Source organism: Leptonotus elevatus, chromosome 14, assembly GCF_054856555.1.
Source record: "Leptonotus elevatus isolate MCC_2025b chromosome 14, RoL_Lele_1.0, whole genome shotgun sequence".
Taxonomy (NCBI): domain Eukaryota; kingdom Metazoa; phylum Chordata; class Actinopteri; order Syngnathiformes; family Syngnathidae; genus Leptonotus; species Leptonotus elevatus.
Window position 1 is genome coordinate 13,857,914 of NC_141252.1, and position 26,136 is coordinate 13,884,049.

Genomic DNA, 26,136 nt, shown 5'->3' on the forward strand with positions numbered 1-26,136 from the left:
TTTTTTGCAATTCAGAAATTCCTCCTGTGTGCATGGCAGGTGAGAATGAGTCTGAACTTCTAGGAATGGGATGCTAACAAACGAAGGTGAGATTCTGCACTAAACAAAACAAAACCCTGGCCGTCAGGCAATCGGGCTCCACACCGCTCCTGTCCGATTACCGCACTTGACGCCGCGGTGAGGCAACGCGGGCCTATCTGGAGATGTGACAAGAGATAGCGCTGCGGTTTACCGGCACGTTTGCTTGAAAATCCAAACATCTCGTTAGCAATCCCTCACGAGTCCTTGGACCACTTTGCTTTTTCGTGGCCTGATCCCACGCGCGCCGCCGCCGCTGCAGTGCTAAGGACAGCTGAGAATGAGTGAGTCACCGAATCTAAGAATACAAGATTGAGGGGGACATGAGGCGCTCAGTCAAGTTGTTAATTGAATGAACTGACGGAGGGAGTCGCAAGTTCTTTCTAGTGCTGTCACTATCAAATATTTTTTTATAATTGATTAGTCTATCAATTGATTAATTAACTAATCTGATTCATTTGAATTTTGCCTTAAAATGTATGAAAGCATTCCCCCCCCCCCGATTTCTGTTTATTAACTAGTGATTGGTGTTCATTTCGTACTTCACATTTGTATAGTGATTTAAAAAAAAAGGGGGGGGGGGGTTGATGTAATATGTTAGCAGTTCTGTCATTATTAAAAGTAAAAACAGTTGTTTGCAAATTATTTTTGATTTAAACAGAAGAAACTTTATTTAATTGTATTTATTTACATATAGATATGTTTTTGATGTTTTTAACTTCCATTTATATTTTGTATTACATTTTTGAATTATATTTTTTAATCTCCGTTTTTATTTTCACTTTTATTTATATTTTATTTTGGCAGTTTTGGCCCTCCATGTCACCTCATTGCTAAACCGGTAACAACCTCGATCCCCCTTTTTTTAATCACTACACAAAGTACGAAATAAACACCAATCACTGGTTAATAAACAGCAATCGGGGATGACTAAAAACACACAAAATATATACAAATATTCCATAGGGACCGCATGTCATTTAATAGATTACTTTTGACAACTTCTTTCCAATCCAGGACCACTAAGTTATTATTATACTTTTTCGTCTCTAATGGCTCTCTGAAAAGCACCCAAAAGCCCTTAAAGGGAATGAAATGTATGATGATGATGATGATGATGACTAATACCAATGATGTTTGTGATGTGTGCGCTTAGCCAGCGGACCGCCGAGCGCTAAGCTCCTTGCCAGGCCATTGGTTCATACACACACGCACACACATTGCGGATTGTGCGCTCGCATCGCTATACCCCGCGCCAGCCCCATTAAGATATAACATTCATGTCAAAAACTCTTAACAAAGGCCCCCATGCGGGATTATCAAATTGTCTTCTGATGTTTCGTGTGATTCCACTCTGGTGTTGAGAAGATGAAGTCAGATGATCCTTCGGAGGCAAACAAGCGACGAGGGAGGGAGAGCGGCGAGTGTGCGCTTGCTGCTAAAAGCGAGAGCTCCTAAAGCGACTCTGCTGAGTCTGTCACGACTTCTTCAACAGCACGTCACGTCAGCTTAAGGCTGACACGGGAAGGATCGAGAGGCGACACCTCCACTGGTTGTCGAGCTCTCTCGCGCACAGCGACGACGACGACCACCTGCGCACGGAGACAACAAGTACATCCTGTTGACAAATATTCTGTCGTACAGTTCACAGTGAGAACAAAACAAAACATGTATTGATCAATTTATAATATTTTAGTGAGCTGAGATCATTTGAGTACTTTTTTTTCCAGAGGGAAGAAGAAAAAGAACTTTCAGGATTCTGCTAAAGAAGCAAAAAAGAAAAGGCAGAAAAAGCCTACTAGAGCATCAGAAGTGTATTTTGAGTTCATCACATGTGGCGCATGTGTGCTGATTTACGTTTAACATGAGTTAGAATTTGATTGGTTTATTCTGTACACAGTCACGTTTCATGAGGGTGTGCACACTTATGCAACAATGATATTTTTGGGGACATGCAGACGGGAAGTCAAGCCACCATTTTCTTAACAATAATATGTTCTATGCAGAACCACTAGTCTGAAAACAGCATTCTGATTCCTATTGTGTTTGTGGAATATGAATTAAACTGCAATATCCATCTCAGGGGGCGGCCATTTTGTCACTTGCTGTCAACTGAAGATGACATCACAGTTGCTCAGGGCTCAAGTCACGACCAATCATGGCTCGCCTGTTTTCTGAAGCTTAGCCTCGATTGGTCGTTACCCGAGCCCTGAACAACTGTGATGTCCTTTTCACTCGACAGCAAGTGGCAAAATGGATCATTTGTTCTTGTCAGAATAGTTTTAATACAATATTTTACTTTGACTTGATCTATCTATCTACATTTACTTTTTACTTTGAGCAAATTCTGCTCACTATTTATTTACCCAAACTATTTTGGTTCATCAGAGAGACTTGTCACATGACTCTGTTTGACCAATCCAAAGGAAGTACTCGTGGCACCATTTGAGCAATTCAATTCAAAAACGTTATTAAATTCTTAAAAAAAAGAAAATAAATCAAAGGTGACAGAAAGAAGTACAACTTGTGAGCAGCATGTCCTTGTGCTATATATATTTTTCCAGTAATTGTGCTTTTATACATTTTTTAAATGTACTGAGATGATTTTGTTTTACAATCCAGATTGTTCCACAAACTGACACCTTGAGTTGAAATACATTGTTCTTTTTGTATTGTTCTATATTTAGGTTTGGAAAACATATCTGTTCCTCTTAATTTGTACTCACTTTCCTTTTCTTTTTTTTTGATGTGCATGTGCAATTGGATACTTTAAGGCGGTTAAACTCCCATCAATTCGTTGAGTTTAAAGTGTTTAGTTGTATAAATAATGGATTAGTGTGGTCTCTGTATCCACATCCGAAAACGACAACAATCAATGAATTGTATAACAATAACAAAGCATTCTTGTTCAACCAATTAAACGGAGCCGGGCAGTCACCTGACCGACCACAAGCAACATTTTCCAAGTGACTAATTCACGTAAAACATGGAAGAAATTTTTTGGGTGGCTCATCCGTGATCCAACTGAGGATATATCGTATACGATTTTTTGACATTTGCATTTAAAAATGTAGAAAAGGTGAAAAAAAGTTCACCTGTAAAGTTGATGGTGCATTTTAGGTTCATCTTGAAAAATGGACCCGGAAGTAGAACGTCAGCCCTCAGTGACCATCAGTGTTCTATTTAGCGTTTTCATTTTATTTCCTAAACGAGTGGCATAAAGGAGAGGTGAGTCAGCGTGCAAGTGAAGAAAAAGTGTTTGGTCTGTGGTGTTACTATGACAACGCAGCAGCCAGCCACGCTGCGTCACCTTTTTCCCTCCTCTTTGCCGTTATGTCTTTTGTCTGGCAACCGTCTTTCACTTTTGTCTTTTTCACTCCCCACCCGCCTGCTGCCACTTTTTTTAAAAAATTTTATATAACCTGCGGTGTGTGTGTGCGCACAGGTGGACGTTGGAGTTGTTCACTTCACCCCTCTGGTTCAGCCTCTCATCCAGCAGCCTTTCAAATTGGTGGAAAAAGTGGTCCGGAATCTTTTCCAGTTCCGCAGGAAGTACTGCTACAAAGGGATCGGGTGAGAAGTGACGTCGCACACGGTGAACGAGAGCCGCAATTATTAGTCAGCGAGCAATTTGATACAACTTCAGCGTGTTGGCGAAAGCAAGCGGCACACAACTGGACAATTAAGCGACAGGGACGCTTGACTACTAAAAGTATTTTCAGTATATTTGATTATTTTTATTAGAAAAATAAAAATTTCCATTATTATTTGAAACAAAGACCTAAATATCAATATAGCATTTTTTTTCTTCACAAGATACCTGAAATAAAACAGAAAACCCATTTTCACCTTTGACTTGTGTGATTTCAAATTAGCGTGTATTGCAGGTTGAAAGTGATTTCAATTAACCACAACAATTTCAACAACCAAACATTAAAAATAAAAAGGGAAATAAAAATGGATGTAAAACATGATTTAAAAATGTACTAAAATAAAATGGACATAAAAACAAAAAAAATCTGTGTATATGTATCAAATAAAATATACAAAAACAAATATAGAAGAGAAATATAAATAAATATTAATCAATAAATATAAATGCTTTGCTCTCTGCCCCCTTCATTTGAATAAGTGATTTCAATGCACTTAAATTAGTTTCAACTTAACTTAAATGTAATTTAAATTAAAACTTAACTTAAATTTATTTCAATTAATTAAAGTGATTTCAATTAACCGCACCAATTTCAACAATGGAGGACCAAAAAATAAATTTTAATAAAAAATGGGAAAATGAAAACAAATGTAAAACGTATAATTCAAAAATTTACAAAAAAAAGGAAATAAAAACTAAAGAAATACTGTGTATATGTATATATGTAAAACAAGGTTAAAAAAATAAAATATATAAATACATAAATATATAGAGCTGAATATCAATCAATAAATAAAAATGCTCTGCTTTCCGCCCCCTTCATTTGAATAACATTTCATTACAAGAAAAAAATATGAGCAGAGCTTTTTTGTTATTTAGTAATATTTAATTCATCTATATATATATTTTTTTTATCTCATTTTCATATTTCATTTTATTTATATAGAAATCTATATTTTTTTGGGTGTTTTTAATTTTAATTGTAATATTTTTTATTTTTTTATTTAATTTTTGAATTATATTTTATATCACCATTTTCATTTTCACTTTTATTTATATTTAATTTAGGCAGTTTTGGCCCTAAACGCCGAGTATGCTTTCCTTGTATTTGAGCATTAATCATGTATACTCGGATATAGATATCAATATCAAAGCGCCTGCTCTCGATTCTCCCTCCCGCCAGAATGTTGTTCCCCGATGCGTGTCGCGACGCCTTGACGGAGGAGCTGATGTGCAAGGCAGATGTGGAGCCCACCCTGCGCCCCACCGAAATCACCATCCCCCACGTGAAAATGCTGGCGGACGTCTACGCCGACATGTGCGCCCGGGATCCGCTTCTGCTCGGCTACGAGTTCCGAGAAGAGCTCCAGCTCAAACGCCTTGCCAAGCAGAGAGGAACTGAACATGACAACGAGGAGAAAGAAATCACAACAGAAGGGAGTTAGGTGCCTTGACATTTGCGTCTGGCAGTGGCGTGCATTTTTGTCATGCATCCAAGAGCGCCAAGTGGCTGTTTATTGGAGGCTAAAGAGCAGACTGGCCCGAATGCAGCAGTGAGTGGTTAAAGCTTTGTTGATGTTCATTCTAACCTACAGTAATTCGCTAAAGTGTGTGCACCCCTCGCATTTTGGCAAATAAATATATATTAAAAAAAATCATAGGACAATTGGTCCAGCTGGTGTAACAACGTAAACACAATGTCCCTTCAATTTTAAAATAACTCAAAGCCATTCATGTCTCAACCACAGGCAACAAAAGCGAGTTCACCCCAAAGTGAGTGTCAGAATCGAAGCTATAGTGTCAACATGGCTGCAGCATATCCAGGCCATTTGGTTGTTCTCCATTTTGTATTGCCGTCACCGGGGAGGACAAAAGATCACACGCAGGAATGTGTGCAGTGTTGTGAAAAGCCACTGGGACTGTTTTTAAAGTCAGCTTTGTTCAAAACACAACTCATATTACCCGTTTGTATAGTGTCAGGGGTCAGCTTTTCAATAAAACGTCTTGACAAAAGCCTGATTGGATGGATGGATAGATAATGTAGATAGCTAGATAAGCTATACTGTAGCTAGTTAGCTACAGTATAGCTAGCTAGCTAGATGGATAGATAGGGAATTAATCAAAATTTAAGGGTGATTTAAAATTTGGCTTCTCAGTCATAAAAACGTAATCAAGAGAAAACTATTAAAATGCACCCTGAATGCCTCTGTGGTGCTTGAAGTTGAAGGAAGCACGCTGCATGTTTAGTTAAAAGGGGAAGTTTTCACTGACAAAAAAAAAGACGAAGACGCTTTTTTCATTCAGTAATGATCCTTTGTAAAATCCTCCCCCTCTGGCCCCATCTTATGTGTTAAGTATTATTTCTTAATTTGTCATGGTGTGGCTAAAACTAGCAGAGATGAGAAAGCAGTGGTTCTTAACCTGGGTTCGATCAAAACCCTGGGGTCTGGTTATTTTGTTAGCAACAACATTTAAAAATAATTGTAAAGCTTTCTACTTCAGGTCAAGGTGCACACGGGCAATGTGACCGTTCCCATCAGGTAGATTGATCACCGCCATTGTTTGTACATTCAAAAAAACATAACAAACCGTTAACATTTCATATTTGGCAGCAGTCCATATTGAACAGGTCTCACCTTGGCCCATTCAAATCATGCAAATTCCACCTTCAGTGTTCAGTGAATAATTATGTGACCAGCTAGCATTGCAGTCCCTGAATGGGGCAGTAAAAAAAAAAAAAAGTGTTAAAACCTAGTGATGATTTGCACATTACTAAAATCTTAACTTAATGAGTCAATTGAATTTCATTGCAGGTGTTCAAATTAAAAAAATGTGAGTCTCTCCGAAGGATAAAAGACACCAAGAGGGAGGATTATGCACGTTATGACAGCCAATGATGTTTTCATGAGGGGACTGTCGCCAAAGGGACGAAAGCAAAATGAAAGTGATATTCTCCCAACTACACCTGTCGATGCAGTTGATGTCGAATACGCACGTGCGCGCGCGCACACACACGCACACCCACGGAGGCAAGGACAGCGCTGTTCTCCAGGCACCGTTCACAGATAAAAGATTTATTTCCAAAACAATTCCATCAGGAGGAGGAATTCACATTCATTGGTATTCTAGCGTTGAAGGCATGGGGAGAAAGAATGGACTGTCTTTAGTGGATTGCCTTCAAAACAATAGTACCTCAACTCCATCCATGTTGCTTTACAAAAAAAAAATAGCACTTGAATTTGTTGCAAATTAATTCCTGCCTTATTTTGAAGAGGTACAGTATCACGTAAAAAAGACAATTAGAAAAGGACTATAGAAACATACAAACGGTTTAAAAAAAAATATTGCTCTTCAGAATCATTAAAGCAGTCTCATTTCCAACAATAATTCCTCTGCACATAAAATAAATCAACAATCCCAAAGGCTATTCAGAACAAAATTATCAACCTGCTTTTTGTTTTCTTTTATTTGCAAGTAAATTAAACGCTTGAAGTCTTAAACGCAAACACTTTTATATACAAAATAAATCAACACTAACGTAATAAATAAAAATAAAAAACTGCATTAATAACATTAAAACCTGTACAGAAAAATACAAGAGTTCAATCATAGAGGCAAACACAGTGTACTTGAGTGCACAAAACACAAAAAGGAAACAAAAAGACTGCAGCAGGTCTTTGGATTTTCACTTTCAGTGAACATGTGACCGTGAGCTCGGCCTGTGTGTGTGTGTGTGTGTGTGTGTGTGTGTGTGTGTGTGTGTGTGTGTGTGTCACAAGTATATCAAAGCTCCATCATCTCCTTCTTTGAAATCATTTCCCATATTTCAGTCGACTTCTAAATGTGTTCCTGTCAGCTATTTTTAAAGGTGACAGCAATAATAGAAAATGAAATTACTTTCAAACCACCAGTTTCATTAAAAATAAACTCACTCAGCCATTTTATATATTTAAAAAAAAAAAATAATAATTCATAAACAGTTTTGTCTTATTTTTTCACGTGTGGCAAGTTCACGTGCTCGGGTCATGATATTGATGATGATGTGAGCGTGTCATTGTCACATGTTCACTGTTGTTGCCAGCATTTTCTTATGAGCTGCATAGTTTCAACCTGTGAGCAAACCAAAAATGAGCCACTCTCCAACCAATGTTTTCTTATTTTCCCCGTGGCCCTCCCACCAGCTGTTAGAACTTTCTTGAGAAAAAGGCGCCAGAAAATAAATAAAATTGCCAATCAGCAAAGTTGAAGGGAGGATGATAGAATGTTTTTGTCCCCCGTGGCTCGCTCGTCCTGAGGAAGGGCAGGGTGGGGAACCCAACCACCTTAATTTCAATGTTTTATTATGCGTTCATTAGCATTCCAGACATTTCCTCTAACAGGTCTGACCACAATAAAAAAAAAAAAGGACCGAATTGCATCAATGCATATTTTAAGCCCCAAACGCATTCGCTAGCAAACAAAATGTGTCTTCTTCATGTTTCTTGTCAAATGGATTTGTTCTTTACTTTTTCAACATCAAACTGAAATTGCAATATTCTTACTTGAACCTATTTTTACAAGCATTTTTTTTTCAACATAACTTTTTTTTTTCTAAATTGGACAACGCTTGTACAATGAATCCCCAAATAAACGTATTAGTCGTTTTGCCAAAACCATGTTATCGTATAAAAATATTGCTTTGGTGCCATTTCGTGGCATCTTGACGCCAAGGAACTATGCTGAAGTGAGGGGAGGAGCTTCATTTTAGTCAGGCCATCAATCTTGTCTAATAGAATAGTTGCCATCTCGTGGCAGCCACTGGCAATTACAAGGCTTTGTGCACCAATTACTCGCAGGTATGCAGCAGGGCTCTGTCTCGATCCCACACGAATAGCGCATTTTCACTGGATATTTAAAGATTTTCTTCCCACTATTTGTGATTACAATTCAATTTTGTATTTTTTTTTCTCCGAATGTTGTCATTTCCAGGGCTCCTAACAGCAATACACCTGATTGCCAAAGAAAAAAAAATCCAAGTGTGCATGTGGGTAATTGACAACCACCTCGTAAAAAGGTTTGTTAATTGCCTTTAGATGCTTTAGGAACTGCTTATGTCTAAATGAAACTCATCAACTCACTACGACACCAAACTGTTAGTGTGCTGAAAAAAATGAGCTAATACGCAAACGGCGAACTCCAAATATAAAGTCGGCTAAGGTGTACTACGTTTCCAAAATGACTGCAGACTGAATCAAATGCACTTGTGCTTGCTAACAAGCTGTGTGAATTCCCCACCCTGCTTGGAGAGTCTGTAAAGCAACCATCTTGTTTGCGCTAACTGGAATTGTGGTCTTGCGCTCTCGAGGGTCTCTCCAAGGTCGTGTCATAGAAACAGTCCTCATTGACCACCGAGGTCAAACTCTGGATGCTGAATTCTCGCTCCAGAAGTGCGTTGAGGTCCAACAAGCCCAGCGGCGGCGAGGATGACGACGATGAAGACGCATCGTTGCGGGCGTCCAATGAATCGCTTTGCTCCTTCATGCACGCTAGCGCCCCCTGGCTCCTCCTCAGACTGCCGCTTTTCCTCTTTGCCGCACTCGGATGGTCTGTTGCCAGTCTGGGCGTGTCCCCCTCGGGCCGGACGTACGTCAGCACGGGCTCTTCCGAGATTTTTAACTGGAAGAATTGAGCGTCCAGAGCGCCCCTCTTGGCGCCCGCAGTCTCGCTAAAGCCGTCGTCGTCCTCGTTGCTGAGAATGTCCGACTCCTTTACGGCTTGCGAGTGCCCCGGGCAACCCTCCTGGACGGGAAGGAGGTGCGGGGCGGCGCCGGCCGGAGCGCTGCTCAGGCTGCCTTCGTCCAAGTCAGTGCCGGACTTGAGATTCCCGGACTGGGCGGGGAGGTCTGCGAGGGGCTCCCGATACACGCGGGAAGCCCTGGAGGAGCCTGCAGTGAAGATGGACACGGCCGTCATAAATGTTCGTCTTATCGGAACAAAACACGCAGCTTGTTGCCCGGCGGTCTTTTGATGGCCTAAAAAGTCCAGATAGGATCTGGCGAAGGTGCATTTTACACTTCACACGTTAAGCCAAACCACCTGAAGGCAGAAAAAGAAGAGCTTCTTCTTCCTGCACGATGTTCAATGGAAATTGCGTGTGAAAGCTGAAAGCAAATATTTGAATGCATGCAGAGAGCTTTTTAAGGATATATTATGTGGAGGTGATTAATAGAGATAGACCGTTTTTTCAGGGCCGATACCAGTGCAGATTATTAGTAGAAAAGGAGGCTGATAACTGATATTTGGAGCCAATACTAATTTTCAGTAAAAAGCTGGGGGAATATTAGCGTCAAATTTTTTTACAATACAGAGGCCAATTTTGACTCTGTTGTAATCTTTTAAAGCATGTTTATAAACCTTAGAGACATCCATTTAAATTTCTAACAAAATGTTCAGGTATCTCCCAAGGTTAGCAGTACGTCTTAAAAGGTTAAACGGAAACAAGTAAATACCATAACTCTCTACATTTTTCTACAATAAATATTTATTTCCAAAATTTTTAAATACCTAAATTCTTAAACTTTGTTTTAATATCTAACAAAAACAAAAGGTCTCTTATGAAAACTGAAAATTTAAATAGTTCCCTGAGATTAAATGGTTTTAGATTGACTTTATAACGGCTGTCAGATAAAAAATAAAATATTATTTATTAATTATAATTATAATTGAAGGAAGTTTTACTGAATGCCATATTGAAAGAGTGAATGTGGTCATTGATATATGGAATTATATTTAATAACATTGATGGATTGATTTCCAGTAGGTGTCAAAATGGTACGACTTCAAGGGCATTCAAATTTGGAAATTCAAATTATCTTTTGGAATTTGTTTTGAAGGAATTCCCTGTGTGTGTGTGTGTGTGTGTGTGTGTGTGTGTGTCTTATTGTGACACTCACCCATCCTGCTGGCAGACGGCGCGGCGGCGCGCATGGCCGCCAGGCGTTCCTTACAGCCACGCTCCAAAGTGGCCTCGCCTCTCGTGTTCCTCCTGGCGTTCTCCCGGAGGAGCGAGCGGATCACCTTGATGACGCTCACCTTGCTCTCGGGCTCACTGGGGAGGACGCAAACGAGGGGGATTGAGCACATAGCGTGATGCCCAATTGATTTCAGAGTCCAAATGTGGATTAAGAGGATTGCTGCCAGATTCCCCAGAGAGAAGAGCAATGACATTCATTCAGCCTGATCCCAATTTCTCGGCGCATTACGCGACTTTCCATCTTGATGGCAAGCTGCAAAATATAAACAACCTGTAAATTCAATTTTATTTCTCAGTTAAAACTCATTCTCAGCGCACACGAATGATGTTGATCCTGCAGTCGGGCTCTCAGCACTTAAGTTGTCAAAATGTGTGACCTATTTAATTTATTGAGTGCCAGCTATTTTCAGATGCCCCTTTAACCGAAAACGTGAAGAAGAAAAAAATGCATAAATCAGTACCTGGGATTGAATATCTGGACTCTGGAAAAGACAAATATGTCTTATTGGAGAGAGATTTCTAAATCAGAAGAATTGTGATCATTTGTGTTATTTTTTGGCACAAGCGGTTTGAGGTTGAAACTGTCTCCCTAAAATGTCATTTGGATAAACAAAAATGTATTCTATTTTATTTATTTATTTATTTAACAAAATATAATAAAAATGTAGTAATACAGCAAGCGCGCCATGTTTGAATCAATAAATATTAAATTGTTTCTTCTGTTTTGATTCTTAGTAAGTGTCCAATCACTGCTGAGCTATTTTTAGAACAGATGGGCGGGCTACTCATGTTGTCCTTGGGGGCTAACTAGTGCCCGATGGCACCATTTTTGTGGTTGCTGGAGTTAGTGGAGTTACGCTCTCTCATCTCCGTCCATTCCTCACTTCGCTGTGTGTAACTGCTCAGCTCAGCCAAGATAAAATATATAAATAAATAAAAAACGCGTCCGTCGTCTCGGAGGTGGCTCGTTTATTGATCTATGCAAGCAGCCGACCATTCTGTTCTGCAGGAGGACATTGTCTGCTGTGAAGTCCCCTCACAACAGAAAAGACACTTTCAGCAGTTATTGAAACTTTTTAAAACCACAGTAAACGGTCAAACCAGTGATTTCCCAACCAGTGTGAGGGTGAGAGAACGGTCAAATGTGATTTGGGAAATTGTCTCGAAAACTATTTATTAACAACATATCATGCATCTTTGTTTGTTTATTTGTGCCAGTAAAATGTCGAGAAGAACAATGGCGGACCTGCTGCACAGCTGGAAGACCGTCTGAGGTCTCCCTTCCACTTCAGACCTGGAGTGAATCAGCTCCCAGATGCAGCTGCTTTCTGTGCCTGGTCCTGAGAGAAACCAGAGTACAAACAAGTTTTAAAATCAATGTTAATTTATCACTTTGCTAGCTTGCTACGCTTCTCTGATCTGTAGCTCGAGTGTCGTGACGCTTAACATTTGCCAAGCACGTGCGCTTAGTAGGGTGGCAGGCTTGCTTACCTGCTGCATTTCCCAGCCTGACCTGGAGCGCAGACAGAGGGATGAGCCAACGGAACTTGAATGGGTCCGGATCGCCGTGGGAAAGCGCCGAACGAGAGTTGGTCTGATCACATGAAAACAAGAGAGTAATGTTAATGTTGGATTATGATGCCATGTGAAAGTGCATCAGCGCAGCCCCTCACCATCTTCTTCTTCATCTTGTTGTTTTCCCTGTAGACCAATATGACTGCTTTCTTGAAGACTGGCAAGAAAGAAAAACATTCTCAGCATCTTTCCTTGTGTGTGTGAATGCCCCATGGGGGAAGTGGAATGAAGGGGTAGAACCCACAGAGGCATTATTAGATGCAAACTTGAAGTCGAAAAGATGTTTCACAGCAATACTGTGATTTTTCCGCAAAGTCATGTTGTTTAAATGCCAATGTGCTAAAACAGCTGGCCTGGGCCTACTCTTATTCCCATTGCTTTCAATGGCAGTAACCTTGGTATTAATGTTTATTTCTGTTGTTTTGGGGCATCTATACATCACCATTTGGTATATTTCAATGACATCAAGCTCACATTAACACATTGGCAAATATCCAATACCATTGAAAGAGGCCTGAGGATTTTCAAGTCGTTTTTTTTTTTAGCATAAACAAATTGTGGCGCTTGAGAGCAAAAATAAAAAATTGGAATTGCACCACTGGAACCTCGCAGCGTAAATTGGCCACATCATTAGGCACACCGCTGATCTTACGGGATCCAATTCAAGAGAGCATCATTACCAAAAAAATAAAAAAATCACATGACCTCGTGTGACAGTATCATCAAAACTTAATATCTCATGATATGCCTTGACGGTGGCTTGGTGAGTATTTTATTTTACTCATAATGCACTAGCAGAGCAGGCAGACTTACCAAAGACGGTCATTTCCGGGTCTTTCCTCATGCGGCCCAATGACGGATGAGGATTGAGCCAAACTGCAGTGGAATGCAGAAGAAACTCCCCCATAGAGATTTCAGTCACCTATGAGACACACAAACAATACTGTGAGATTTTTTTTTATTATTATTCGTAAATGGTAGAGAAAAAAAACTTTAAATTATATGTTTTCAAAAAAAAAAAAGAACTCACAAAATACATCTTGGGTGTATTTGAGTTTGGAAATGCCACTCCATGTTGGCTCCAATGCCCCAACAATCAAGAATAATGGACATAAAGTATTGGAACTGGGCCTTCACTTGTATAGCGCTTTTCGATCTTAGGTATGCAAAGTGCTTTAACACCGTTTCCTCATTTGACCTACTGATTAGCAACTGGGGGTTCAGGATCTTGCTTAAGGGCACCGCTGGGTTGATGGTGGGTGATGACTACTCTACCACTGAGCCATGCCGGTATTTGAACAGAATATTTCCCGCCATGATGATATACAGCTTGTTTTAGCAAATTGTTCATTAGCCCCACTGCCTCGTACCAGTGGGACGGAAGAGCAGAACAGCTGGCGCATTTTCAGAGATGGGCAGATAATTCATGATTTACTTGCATGTTTAATTTTACACCGGTACGGTAGACAATCAATATTTGTGTAGACACATTAAAAAGTCAGTTTTCAAACATATATCCGCTTTAAATAACACACTAGAATGTTCATCACAGAACATTTCATTGCAGATTCACTTTGGATACTTCTACTGGGAAGGATACCAACTAAATATTCTATCAATCTGGAAATGTATTCAGTACCCAAAAGGCAAAAGAACAGACGACGGCATAAACAGCACAAGAAGCTAAGCAGTTTTGTGGTGCGTGTGTGGGGAAATATTCAATTTGACTTTTAATTTTTCTAAAGAGGAATAGTCATTCCTACTGGGGCGGCTTATAAGATTTGACTTGTAAAGTATGTGCGTACCTCTCTATCGTGGCTGGCCTGCTCGGTAACAAGTTGATCAAAGACTGTGCCGTAATCCTCGTAGATTTTCTGCATCTCATTGATGTGGCTGGCCACCTTCTCCATGGCCCTGAGCGCCTCTGCACGGGCAACAACCAAACAAAGTCTTAGCAGTGATCAACGGGCAAGCAGGGGACATCTCAACACCGAATGGAAAATGGCAAAAAAAAGCTGAGTGTGTTTGTATACAGTCAGTGTGTATATATATATATATTGAAGTCTATAAGCCTACCCGTGAGGTGGTAGTGCTCTTCGCTGTTGGCGTCAGTGAGGGAGACCAGCTCCCTGAGCAGCAGGGGGTACTTGAGAACTCTTTGCACTGGTTTAATCAGATATGACTCCAGGGTGGATGAGTGCTGCTTGGTGGGGTTCCTTGCATCCAAAAATTCCTTGAAGGCACGATCTGTCTTGGCTTAAAAACAAATACACCAAATTGATACTACTTAGGGACAGAATCAACTCACAACAAGACTGTGTGGCAATTACAGTAATATATGAGCAAATGACTATATATAGTAAATAGACATGAACCAAAATATTTAATATAGCTTAAAAGTAACAATACAACTAATATACACAACAATGCACATTACATGCTCATAAAATTAATGAATTGCTCACAAGTTTGAATTACAATTTTTCTGACGTATATTGTGATTTCGATTTACCCCCCCACCCCCCCCTCCAAATCATCTTTCAAGGCAATATTCACTAGGTACAAATACAGCAGAAATTACATCACACCAAAAAAACATTACAACATCACTGCACATAAATATAAGATCGTATGTAATCTCCCCATATTTTTGTCATAAACTTCAAATGGAGATTGACGGCTGAGAGATATGGTCTAAAATGTGTAAAGAAATAAATATATGCCAAATAAAGTCCCTTAGCAAAGCTTGATTTATTTAAAACACAAGGATAATGTTATTTTGAGACCTATCATTGTGTAGATCACATAAGTCAAAACAGCACATACAGTACTACTATATTAAATATTAGACTTTTGACCTTATAAGGACCTCGTCCTGGCTTACCTAAGATGTGTGCTTACTATGTCACTGTTCAATGTACTATTTTCTGCCAATTTGCTTTTCATATCTGGTTGCGCTCTGCTGAAACATGTTTTCCACCCACACTTCTCTGTAAAGCACACTTGTACATCGAAGCACTTTTTATAGTGTTTGGCGACAACATTAGCTTAGCAATTAGCGTCTCTCTTGCTCAGTGTAGTATTCTAAGGCTCCTGTCCGCCTTTAGTGATAACGATACAGCTCATTTTGCTGGCATGCACGATTACACTTAAGCCACGCCAGCTAGCAAGTGTAGTTCGTAGTATTGCCACGAGTTGGCAGGCCCCCTTTGGATTGGTGATGTTGGCGGGAGACCGTGTTTGTGTGTGAGATTGATAACAATACAGTCTTACACATTGATGTCCAGCTATTGTGACACACAAGTATTATGATATGACTGTCACTGGTTTCACAGCAAAGATTGCTTTTTGGTTTGGTGATTCACTCTCTCCTTAAGACATACACCTCACTTGTAGAGTGTTTTGTGTTGCATGTAGTCAAAGTCAGGTGTGACCAAGCTCTAAGAGCCCAGTGCAGAGTCACAGTGCAATAATATAGCTCCAGCAGGGGGTAGTGTAGGCTTCCCCTTAACCTGCCATCAGCTGCAGTTGTTTTAACGCTAGGCAACAAAATAACTTAATCTTAATTCATGCTGCAGTTGAAACGATGACAAAACTGTTCTGCCACCGTCATCACTATAGAGGTGAATATAAGTGATAATAGAGGACAAATCTTTTCCTTGAGCAACATGCTTGCATCGTGGGAGGCCATTAATGTATTCATTATAGCACCGCCAGCTGCAGACAGGCAGCTCAGTCGACACCTCCCAGACTAATTGGCAGGCAATTAACAAGGCGACAAGTAAACAAGGAAGCTAGCCTGTGGCATTATGTTAGGAAGGAGGGAGGTGATGAAGACGGCAGAGATAGCCATCTATTTATCTGGATCGGCTTGACACACTTCCAGAGTGTCCTTGGATCAACTAGATGCGATCAGGCGGCGACACTTTACACACACACATACTGTATAGTTGGTTAGTGCAGTGAAGGTGTGTATTGGAATGTTTTTTTTTTAAAATAGCATTTCCTTCAGTGCATTAAATGTTGTTCCCAATACTTGCAGAGAATAAACAGCATGTGAATTTCCTCTCCGTAATGCTGACCTATTAAAGACTTGTCTGAGTATCTAATCCTATTAAATGCCCTGCAGCTTACACTGAGAAATGTGCCGTGTAATTCTGATAATGGGTCAAAATGACCCATCACCCTCCTCCAACCTTGGTGGCAAAGAAGCACACCCTCTTATAGTTCTGGACAGCGTTGCCAAATAGTGCTGGACAGGCCGGTGTGATCACCAGCATAAATAATTTGGAAATGCCTACTCTTTCACATTCAGGGGATGATGCAAGGATATATATCTCAGGTTGTCGAGGGCATACTGCATACGCTTTAAATCTGGAAGTGATAGTATTTAGAAGGTTAATTGAAAGGTTATCCAAATGTTAATGTTTGTAAAAGAGGTACGTATTATCTTTTTTGTTATGCAACCTTGGATCGAGAAATGATAGTGGTAATGGTAAGCAGAGCCTCCCTTCTTGCAACTCTTAGACTGTGGAGTGCTGTGAGGTGTGACTGATGCAACACAGTTGCAAGGATGCTGAGTTAGCAGATGGAGATCCAGGATTTTTCAGGTTACATTCTGGGATCCAAAAAGGTAATCACAATATGCTTCAGTGCTCTTCTACGACCTTGAAAAGCACAACCACAATAATATACTATCTATAATGTTAAAACTAATTCTTAGCCATGATTTAATAGTCAACGTCATGTACTTTAAAGAATTCGAGCTGTAAACGCTAAGGATGGTTATTATAAGAGCAGCTGCTTGCTGATGCGATAATTAGCCAACTAATGGTGACTACTATCGGTGATTAGTCGACAAGCAACCTAGTCTGTCTTATAATCAACATGTAGTACCTCTTTCCAGGACCTTCTGCACCTTGATGTGGTTGGCACAGAATCCACTGTAGAGCTTGAAGTGGTCAGCATAGTACAGGAAAGAGCCCCCGAGAGAAAACAGAAGCTTCTGTCAACGGACAAACAGAAGAGGTGAGCGCACAATGCAAAACAAATAAAGCAGTGTGAACATGTCAAACACTCCCAACCTCCCTCTCTTGGGAGACGAATGGAGCGCTCCGTTCTCCCGTCCTCTCCCTCTCACCTAACCTCTAGAGTATAGCAGCTTTCAGCACCTCACAATCTGACCAGTGAACCACTACCGCGATCAATAGACCCCGTGCCTTGTCATGTCAAGCCTATAAATCAGCCGGCAAACCTCATGCCACGCCGTCTCAATTATTTATCATCCTCAAGCAATCAGTGTTGACAACTTTGTCTGCAGAGGCGGCTCAATAAAGTCCACCTGAGTGATATCTACCTGAAATCTTTGGCCAATTCTTCAAAAACAAGAAAGTCTATCTAACCTTGAACTGTGAGGGCGTCTCAAGCGTGCTGAAGTCAGGGGAGGAAGCAATCCTCTCTTCTAGTGTCTGCAGGAAGACCCTCTGGAAGTCTAACATCTCTGGCAGACTGCCGAACAGACTCTCCATCTGGGGGAAACACGGAAAGGCGAAGAATTGTGGGTGTAGCCAAGTGTGAGAAAGACGAGAGAAGGGAACAGGCTGAGGGAACGTGAGGTAGGGAGGCCAAGATAGCTTGTAATTCATAACACAAGTCAGACAGGCACCCTGGAGTGCAGTAAAACCTCCACTCTGATGCCTTCATCACTTACAAAGGCACTTAAGGAACAAGCAATGGCTCTGTTATAAATGTAACACACACATACATCCACGCATACCTACGCATTCTCTCTCTTCACACACATATACACGGACCAAGGGTCAGCGCACCCTTCATTAAAAGCCATTCGGGGGCTAACGCGACCTTGTCCATTTTGTGTCCAGCCACTTCCGACTTTCCCATAATGGTCTGTTAATTTGCCCCACTGCTTGGTGGCCTATCGACTGGTGTTATCTTGAAAGAAACCTTCTGGGTTTGAGGTCACAACTGACTAAATATATTACATACACTTAAGTAGCAATACAATTTAAAAAATAACTAGACAAAATGCAATTTTTCTACAGAAATTGTGTGGGAATGCTGAAAAGCTGAATGCTATTAGCTGAATGCTAAGATTTGAATGCATATGCTTATGAATTAAATTGAAAGAGAAATGACTAAAGTACTCAAATGTGGTCCGAGAGGGGTTTGAACCCAGGTAGTCCGTGGTGGAAGGCAATTGCTCTAACCACTGAGTTAACAAAAATTGTTTGAAATCATGGCTAATAGCGTATTTATTTTTGAAAGGTGTCATCTGATGCTGAAAGCTAGCATGCATTTAATCATTTCAGTGAAATTATAATGCATGTCTTGATAAGGTAGTCAGTTGGTATACATGTATATCACTTAAAATCATGGCCATGGATATATTTGCAATGTACAGTCAAAGGTGGGATTCGAACCCGCGACCTCCTGGTTACTGGACAATGCACTTTACCAACTGAGCAGTATCAGACAAGTGGTAATGATAAAACGTTGTATGTATGAAAGTGGGCGTGGAAAGTGGGACTTGAACGAATGGGGAAAAGTTGATACTTAATGTTAAATTGTGCGAATACTGTTAAGTAATGTGAAATAAGACAATATATACCCCAGGAGGCGGGATTTTTTGAAGCAAGTTGAATTTGAACGATGGAAATCGGAAGTATTATGTGGGAGTTGTTACACAGCAAAAACGTGTGGAGAATAAAAATCACAACAACATATGTGCTTCAGTATTCCCACAATTAGCATATGAAATACTTTAGGTAGTCACAGCAACAGAATGCATGAGTGAACAATAAATGTGTTGAAACTCTTGCCTGAAATGATGAAGGTAGTAATGTTGTGAAGATAGAATGATACATCATCTTTGTCAGCTTGGGTAACCTTGCTCCAATTATTTTCCAACTGTGTTGTAGAGAGCAGTAAAATTGCACTCGTTGCTACCGAGTGTTGAAATGTATTATTTCTCCATTTCATCCACACATAACAATTACAGAAATAACCTTAACTCGTATGTGATGGACAATTGACTGTAAATCCCATTTCTCCTTAGGGGAACAATTACAGGTTTTTCCTTCTTCCTATGCTGCAGTATATGAGGTTAGTTGAAAAGGTGGCCTTCACAGGCACGTCCCTTTGGGAAGGTCATAGTATGGGGGATGCTAATTTGTCCTGCCGGCATTCACACTGGTAATGAGAAAGATATGGCCTGGCTGGGCTGGGCTGGGTTTATCGTCATCACCGCGGGGTAATAAACACTCAATGCATTTCATGTTGTGTCGACACATTTTGGCCACCTACCTCATCCAGCGTGAGGAAAGTTTCATTTTGTAGGGGTTTAAGGTAGATCTCGAACAAGCAAGCCAGGTCCTGCACACAAAAGCCAAAAAGAAGGTGAGTGGAAAGAGTATATATTTCCTCTTGACGTGCCTGTCATTTAAAGGCTCCTTCATCTTCACATCAATTCTCATTTTATGACCTCTAAAAGGCCTCGTCCAGACGGAAGCAAAGCCGGCTTTGTTCCTCAAACAAATCTCGTACAATCAGAATCATTTTACGACTTGCGTTTGTCCAAAAGAAGACGCTGAGGACGTTTAATGGCTGTAATATATATGCCAAGTCTGGAGTGGCGCTGTAGCGCAGCCACAGGGAGTTAACAGAAAGCGTAGAAGAAGAATCAGCGAAGAAGACGGACACTTAAAAAAAAACGTTATTGCAATCTAGAGAACAAACATGGCTTTGCATGTATCAAAACAACATGAAAACGACGAACACAGGAGAAGTGACAATGGCGGGTGATTCAAGTAAAACACCGCTTTTTGAACATGGGAATAAAGAAGCAAAATATTTTGCTGCAAAAGCATAAGCAAGCTAAGGAGGCTGCGCCAACGACTACCACACGGCTATCCGCCATTGTTGTTGACAGAGTGACGGTTCGTGCGCAATCACGCGATAATTGGAGCATAAGTAATCAATCTGCAACAATGCGAGGTCATCGAGCTGCGACCATTACGTCATCGCTGGAGGAGTATCATGCCTAAGGTGTCCAGACGGACGCGTACCGGGTGCGTATTGAAATCTTTCCACTCTGGAGCCCGGTTTCAAAAGTGATCGGTTTCAAGCTCTGAAACCGCGCTGTCATGTGGTCGGATGGCTTAAACAGTAAGAAACTTGTGAGGATACATTGAAACTGGCTTTCGTTTGGACGGGGCCTAAGTCTCCCACAGTGCCTCACTTCAAGCTTCCATCTAACCATCTCTTGCAGGACACTTTCCCCCAACCGATTCAGACTAGTATCTGGTATCAGTGGAGATATTCTCGTTAGGTTAGATTTACGATTGAGCGCCCTCCTTTCTGAAATACATGAGACTCTTTTGCACGCAGCCTACGATGCATGGACTCGGGCTAACAGGCCAGCGCCAATGCACGTTTAAAAATGCAATCGCCTCAGCTACGGCTGAAGAGGAGCAATGCAGGAGGGGCGGGAGTTCATGAAATGAGAAGTTGAAGAATGCAGCTCGGAAAATAAAACAACCTGTCAGCCATGATTAGCATTGCTGAGAAAAGAAGATCATGGGATGTGGTTGTTCAATGGATGTCAGGGAGGAAAAGGTCAGACTGGGAAACAAAAAATGATTTGGGTGGGGGGGGGGGAGATGAATAAGGCTCGACATGAGAATGGGTAGGAGGTGCTCTATGGAGAGGCACACTTGTTATATGCACAGTATTGTGTGCTGAATATATCCAATTAGAGGCCTAAAATTTCAAAAGACTAAATTAGCTCCTTAATGAAAGCAATATTTTTGTTTATTTCAAGAAAATGTATCCCTCGTGGTTGTTTTTCCTCACTTAATTGCCTGTTGATGTTTAAATCAGATAAATCAATTCTCACCTTCACATAGGACTTCTCTGTGTCCACCAGCTCCTGAATGACCTTGCGCAAGCGCTCAGTGCCACTCATGTGCTTGGGGCAGGGTCTGAGAAGAGCGCCATCCCCCTTGGGGCCCGGACCTAAATCGATAGGCTGCTTCGTTGGCGGCTCCTTTGTGTCCTCCATCGGACCGCCAGTGGCTGAAACTTCTCCTTCCTGGAAGGACTGGTAGAGGTTGCACACCGTGTCCACACTCTGTAGGGGGCAACAACAAGTTAGATTTCATTTTAAAATGTAATTAAACCGGTCAGATGGATAAAATAGTCATCACGTTTTGCTACAGGGGCATGTGTGCACAAAATCACTCACACATTAGGTATGGCTGTCCAATTGAATTAAATTCAATACAAGAACTCCATAAAAAAAAATCTGTGATTATTCTGCAGTATCTCATTCCGCATGTTAACTCCATAGTTATGAAATAAAAATATCGCTACACAATGTACATACCAAGTGAATCTCATGGGCCTACTACTAGCATAGTGGGGGGTTGCAGTAATTGTTGTTTTCTAATTGGTTTTGCATCAAAGACTATAGTCCATAATTGCGTTATGAAAGATGTGACTGAATCTCCCAGCAGATAACGTTAAGAGTTTTCACATGATGCTTCTAAAACAATAATGGTCAATTTTGCTAATTTGTGTCACATAAGTTGATGAGAAATTAACATGGTGTAGGATCCGAGTAGTCTTCTACTGTAGTTACGTTAATGGACGAATAGGGACTGTGCTCTAGGACCGGGCCGATATTCAGTATTTTGAAAAATATCAGCATCGGCCTTTTTTGAAGAAAATGGTCTTAACTTCAGGGAACTATTTATTTAAATGTTCTGTTCATTTATAAGAGATGCTGCCGACCCTGGGAACTCTCTGCGCCTTTTGTGGTTGTTTAAATTAAAACTAAGATAAGTAAATAAAAACAAACATTTCAGATATTAAAAAAAAATAATTAAACAAAATTTCCTTTAGAAAACAATAGAGAGATATTTACTTGTTTAAGTTTTTAATTGAACTTTTTAAGACATGTTAATGGCCCTGGGAGTTTCCTGAACTTTTAAAACACTAACTTTTAAAAGTCTATTGACTATAAGATATTTTTGTAACTCCAATATTTAGCAAATCCTAAAAGTTGTTCAATAAACATATGCTTAAAATAATGTAACAAAGTCAAGAGTTGCTGTTTATATTTTCATAAATTTTGATGCCAATATTTTCCCTTTTAGTGGAAATAAATATCAATTCCAAATATCCATGATCGGCCTTGACTACTAATAATCATTATCGGCACTGAAAAATACATATTGGTCTAGCTCTACTGTGATTAGCTCATTTCCATGAGCATCATTTACTTTACTTCTGCTTACTTTCTTAATCATGCATGACTTACGACTGTATTACACATAGAAGCAAACATTTTAATCTGCCATACTGCAAAATCTAGCTTGCAGTAAGAGAAAAATCAGAAAATGAGTTTAGAATGTCTTGTTCTCTATACAGTATAAGGGAAATAATTATCTCTAAATTACACAGTGAGTGACTGACGCCACTTTTCCATTAAACTGCGTGCATTTTAAGTGATTTGTCAATTGTGAGTATACTTCATCAAAACCAACCTCTTAATGTCTTCGGAGAAGAGCTATGTAAGCAAAACACTAGATCATTAGCACCAGGCTTGACTGCAGCGATGCACACATCAATTATGGTTGCATTTCAAGCCAAAAATAGTGTCGTCAGTGCTGAGCAGTCAAAATGTAGAGTACATTTGAGGCACATCCTACTCGGACAACGTTATTGTCATGAAGCTTCCTTCTTCGACACAAGGTAATTCCCTGTTGCAGAGGTCACCTAAGGGGTTTCTAGTCTGCAGAACAGTGACACAGTGAGTGGAGGGCCACCGTGGTCAGCACTCCGCCTTCCTGTGTGTGCCTGAGTGGGTGGGTTGATATTTCAAATATTGCACATGTGAGCGTTCAGGTGGACCTCATGGCTGAAGACCGTACAGTCATGAGCAAAGATCAATGTGTCCCATACAGCAGGCGTTACTTTTAAGTGTGACAGAAAGCCTGTCCAAGTCATTCAGCACTTAAAATCACATACAGCAGTGTCAGCTTTAAAACACAAAACCCCCACCTTGCAATCTGCTCCAAATAAACCCACAGAGAAGCCATTCAATGAGCCTACACTCATCAGCTGGCTCAGTGCAGCATGGCCTCCCCAGAGGCACTCCTAAATGTGGCTGGGAAAGTGTGAGACACAGTACAAGGGAAGACAAGGAAGTGCTATGCCTGCATGGGTTCTTTTATGGGCCAATTCTTTTGGCTTTGTCATTATAAGGCGATAGGACGCTCAAAAACACATGCACTGCAGATGACATACAATTACTACATATAACTATACTAGTAAAGATATATGTACTACTATGTACATATTTGGGCGGCATGGCTCAGTGGCAGAGTGGTCGTCTCCCATCCGTGAGATCGTGGGTTCGATCCTCACCCCTGGTGACCATGCCGAAGTGTCCTTGAGCAAGGCAATGAAGCCCGATTTGCTCCCAGTGGACTTCAATTTACTGTAGTATTTACATTTTATATTTAAATAGACAGTACTTATCTTGTTTCTCCCATTGCTGTTTTTAATGCCATTTTATATGGCTGGACGGCTCCATGGCTTATAAAATCGAAATAGATATGTGCGTGGCTTAGTGTAGCAGGTTGCTAGCAGATCTTATATGACATCTGTATCCTGCCACACGTGCTTAGAGAATCTTACCCATTAGCAGAAACATTTGACAACCAAGAACACAAATAATGCATGTCACAGACGACTGCTAGGTATCTCTGCAGACATTTTCTCAAAAGTGGATGAGAGCGTACTTCCTCTGCCTAGTGGAAAAGTCAGTACAGTTTTATTTACAATGTGTATGCATGAATCATTTATACTACATACACATCTATTTTTACAATACTTTTCCCAAGATAGAGTATCCATAATGCTGTATCATGTGCTCATGAACTCGTCAAAAAATGTTGGACCGCAGCATTTCCAATACGATATATGGGAAGGATGTTGCAGCCGCACACAGTGCCAACACACCAACACAATATTCAATCAGGTGGGAGGACGGGGGAGATTGCCTGAAGGAAATATAGGAGGTTGAAGGATATCAGAGCGACAAATTCATCAAGACGCCCAGTAGCCTTAAACGAGGGATCGCTTGTGGAGACTGATAATAGTCACATCGACCATTTGTTTGAGCTATGGGCAAATGGAGGCCCACAAGCAACAATATATGTATGTCCGGTGGCACGCTGTCACTTAAGTGCTGACCTAATTCCCACAAACATGGATGATGCTCAAGTTACACACAACTCATAATGGAGGGTACAGGGTTAGGAGAAATTAGTAACAAGCTTGACAGGAAGGTTGTGAATGTACCCACAGGAAGGTGCCTAACATCTTACAAACCATCCTTGGAGCATGATAGAGAGTGAGAGTGAGTGAAGGGGACGACGACTCCACACCACAACGGAGAAAATGTGATTGCCTCGCAACAATTCTACCAACACTGCCCGACAGCTAGCCCAAATAACCCATTAAGTGCAGCGGACGGGAGGCGGAGAAAAGCCTGGCAGCACTGCAGACAATTCCTTCACAGGTTTTTCTCTTTGACAGCTCAGTCATGTTTCTGCCTCTTTTCACTCCTTGTGGCCAAAGTTCATTTCAAAAGGACACCATAAGTAAATATGAAGTGTGGCACTGGTTTACTTGTTTCCTTTTCAATTGGCACATAGAGTCACCTGCTGTAACACACTTTTTTCAAGTATATAAACATATATAAATACAATGCTCTTTAAAAAAAAAAGGACAATTTAAGCTTGATGCTGTAGTTCTACATGACTACCTGCAACTACATTCACAATAATAAATGTAGTACTAAATTATTATTTGAGAGTATCAAACAAACTTGACTTTGGATTGGTGGGTACCGATACCTAGTATCAGTATTGGGCCAATAGCCACCCATATTTCAAGGTATTGGTACTCGCAACGGTGGCCATTTTATGGCTATTTTAAGATCAGGAACTAGAAATTTGAAAAACAGAAAATTTAAAAGTTCATGGAATTTTAAGGAAAAAATGCTTTATTGTGGTATAAAGGTCTTCATAATTATATGTCATTGTTTTCGTTGGGAAATGTTATGTATCAAAAAGTACTAGTGGTATCTGTACTCTGTATCAGTATTAGTGACTGCCAGCGTTGAGTACTCGTCTGGGTCTGAAAAAAAAGTGGTATCGAACATCCCTCATCATTACTATCATTGAAAAGGTAAAAAAAAATAAAAATTTGATACAGCTGTTTTAGCTTACTAGATGGCTTTTGATTGTGCAAATGTACCTAATGTAGTGGCCTCTGAGTGCAATGCATCATAACCTCCAGCCAATTTGTGGTTATTGTTGCTACTTTGCCCTCCTCTGCTCACCATGAAGAGTAACCTGTAGAGCAGCCTCCATGCTGCTGTGGCCTGTCGCTGCGTTCTTCTGGCCAGGGAGGATCCTTTCCGACGCAGCCTGCCTCCCCTGGATGTCGGCATGGTGCTTCCACGGAAAGTATATGCAGCCCAATCGACACCCACACAAAACAGAGAAATATCGATTTCCTTTCCGTTTCCCCCTCACGGCTAGGCCAGCTCCAAAACAAATCTAGTCTTCAGTCCTTGGGGTAAACACTTGCATGTTATCCAAGCCGTCGTTCCGTGCTGGTAATAGTCAGTGATACACTGGCTGTGAGATTGTCTTGCATATCAATGCGGAGCGGACTTTCTGTCCACTTGGTTTGTGTACTCTCTTTCAGAATCTCATGCATCCCT

The 26,136-nt window shown here is 40.7% G+C and overlaps 2 protein-coding genes across 7 annotated transcripts in view; one reads left to right on the forward strand and one right to left on the reverse strand.

Annotated features, from left to right (window-relative positions):
- tfb1m (transcription factor B1, mitochondrial) overlaps positions 1-7,423 on the forward strand; it is a 34,713-nt gene extending 27,290 nt beyond the window's left edge. Inside the window, exons 7-8 of one of the 2 annotated variants that reach the window (XM_086094795.1) lie at positions 3,524-3,651; positions 4,914-7,422. In XM_086094795.1, the coding sequence (XP_085950921.1) occupies positions 3,524-3,651; positions 4,914-5,175 (390 nt within the window). In that variant the 3' untranslated portion in view covers positions 5,176-7,422. Of the gene's footprint in view, positions 1-3,523; positions 3,652-4,913 lie in introns of both variants that reach the window. The other variant, XM_086094796.1, reaches the window with a different exon arrangement.
- tiam2a (TIAM Rac1 associated GEF 2a) overlaps positions 6,789-26,136 on the reverse strand; it is a 90,417-nt gene continuing 71,069 nt past the window's right edge. For all 5 annotated transcript variants that reach the window (XM_086094788.1, XM_086094785.1, XM_086094786.1 and 2 more), the window contains exons 16-27: positions 21,232-21,465; positions 19,641-19,709; positions 17,720-17,845; positions 17,214-17,322; positions 14,394-14,573; positions 14,123-14,241; positions 13,131-13,239; positions 12,416-12,474; positions 12,234-12,336; positions 11,989-12,082; positions 10,663-10,817; positions 6,789-9,654 (exon numbers count right to left, since the gene is read on the reverse strand). In XM_086094788.1, coding sequence (XP_085950914.1) covers positions 9,044-9,654; positions 10,663-10,817; positions 11,989-12,082; positions 12,234-12,336; positions 12,416-12,474; positions 13,131-13,239; positions 14,123-14,241; positions 14,394-14,573; positions 17,214-17,322; positions 17,720-17,845; positions 19,641-19,709; positions 21,232-21,465 — 1,968 coding nt within the window. In that variant the 3' untranslated portion in view covers positions 6,789-9,043. The remainder of the gene's footprint in view (positions 9,655-10,662; positions 10,818-11,988; positions 12,083-12,233; positions 12,337-12,415; positions 12,475-13,130; positions 13,240-14,122; positions 14,242-14,393; positions 14,574-17,213; positions 17,323-17,719; positions 17,846-19,640; positions 19,710-21,231; positions 21,466-26,136) is intronic.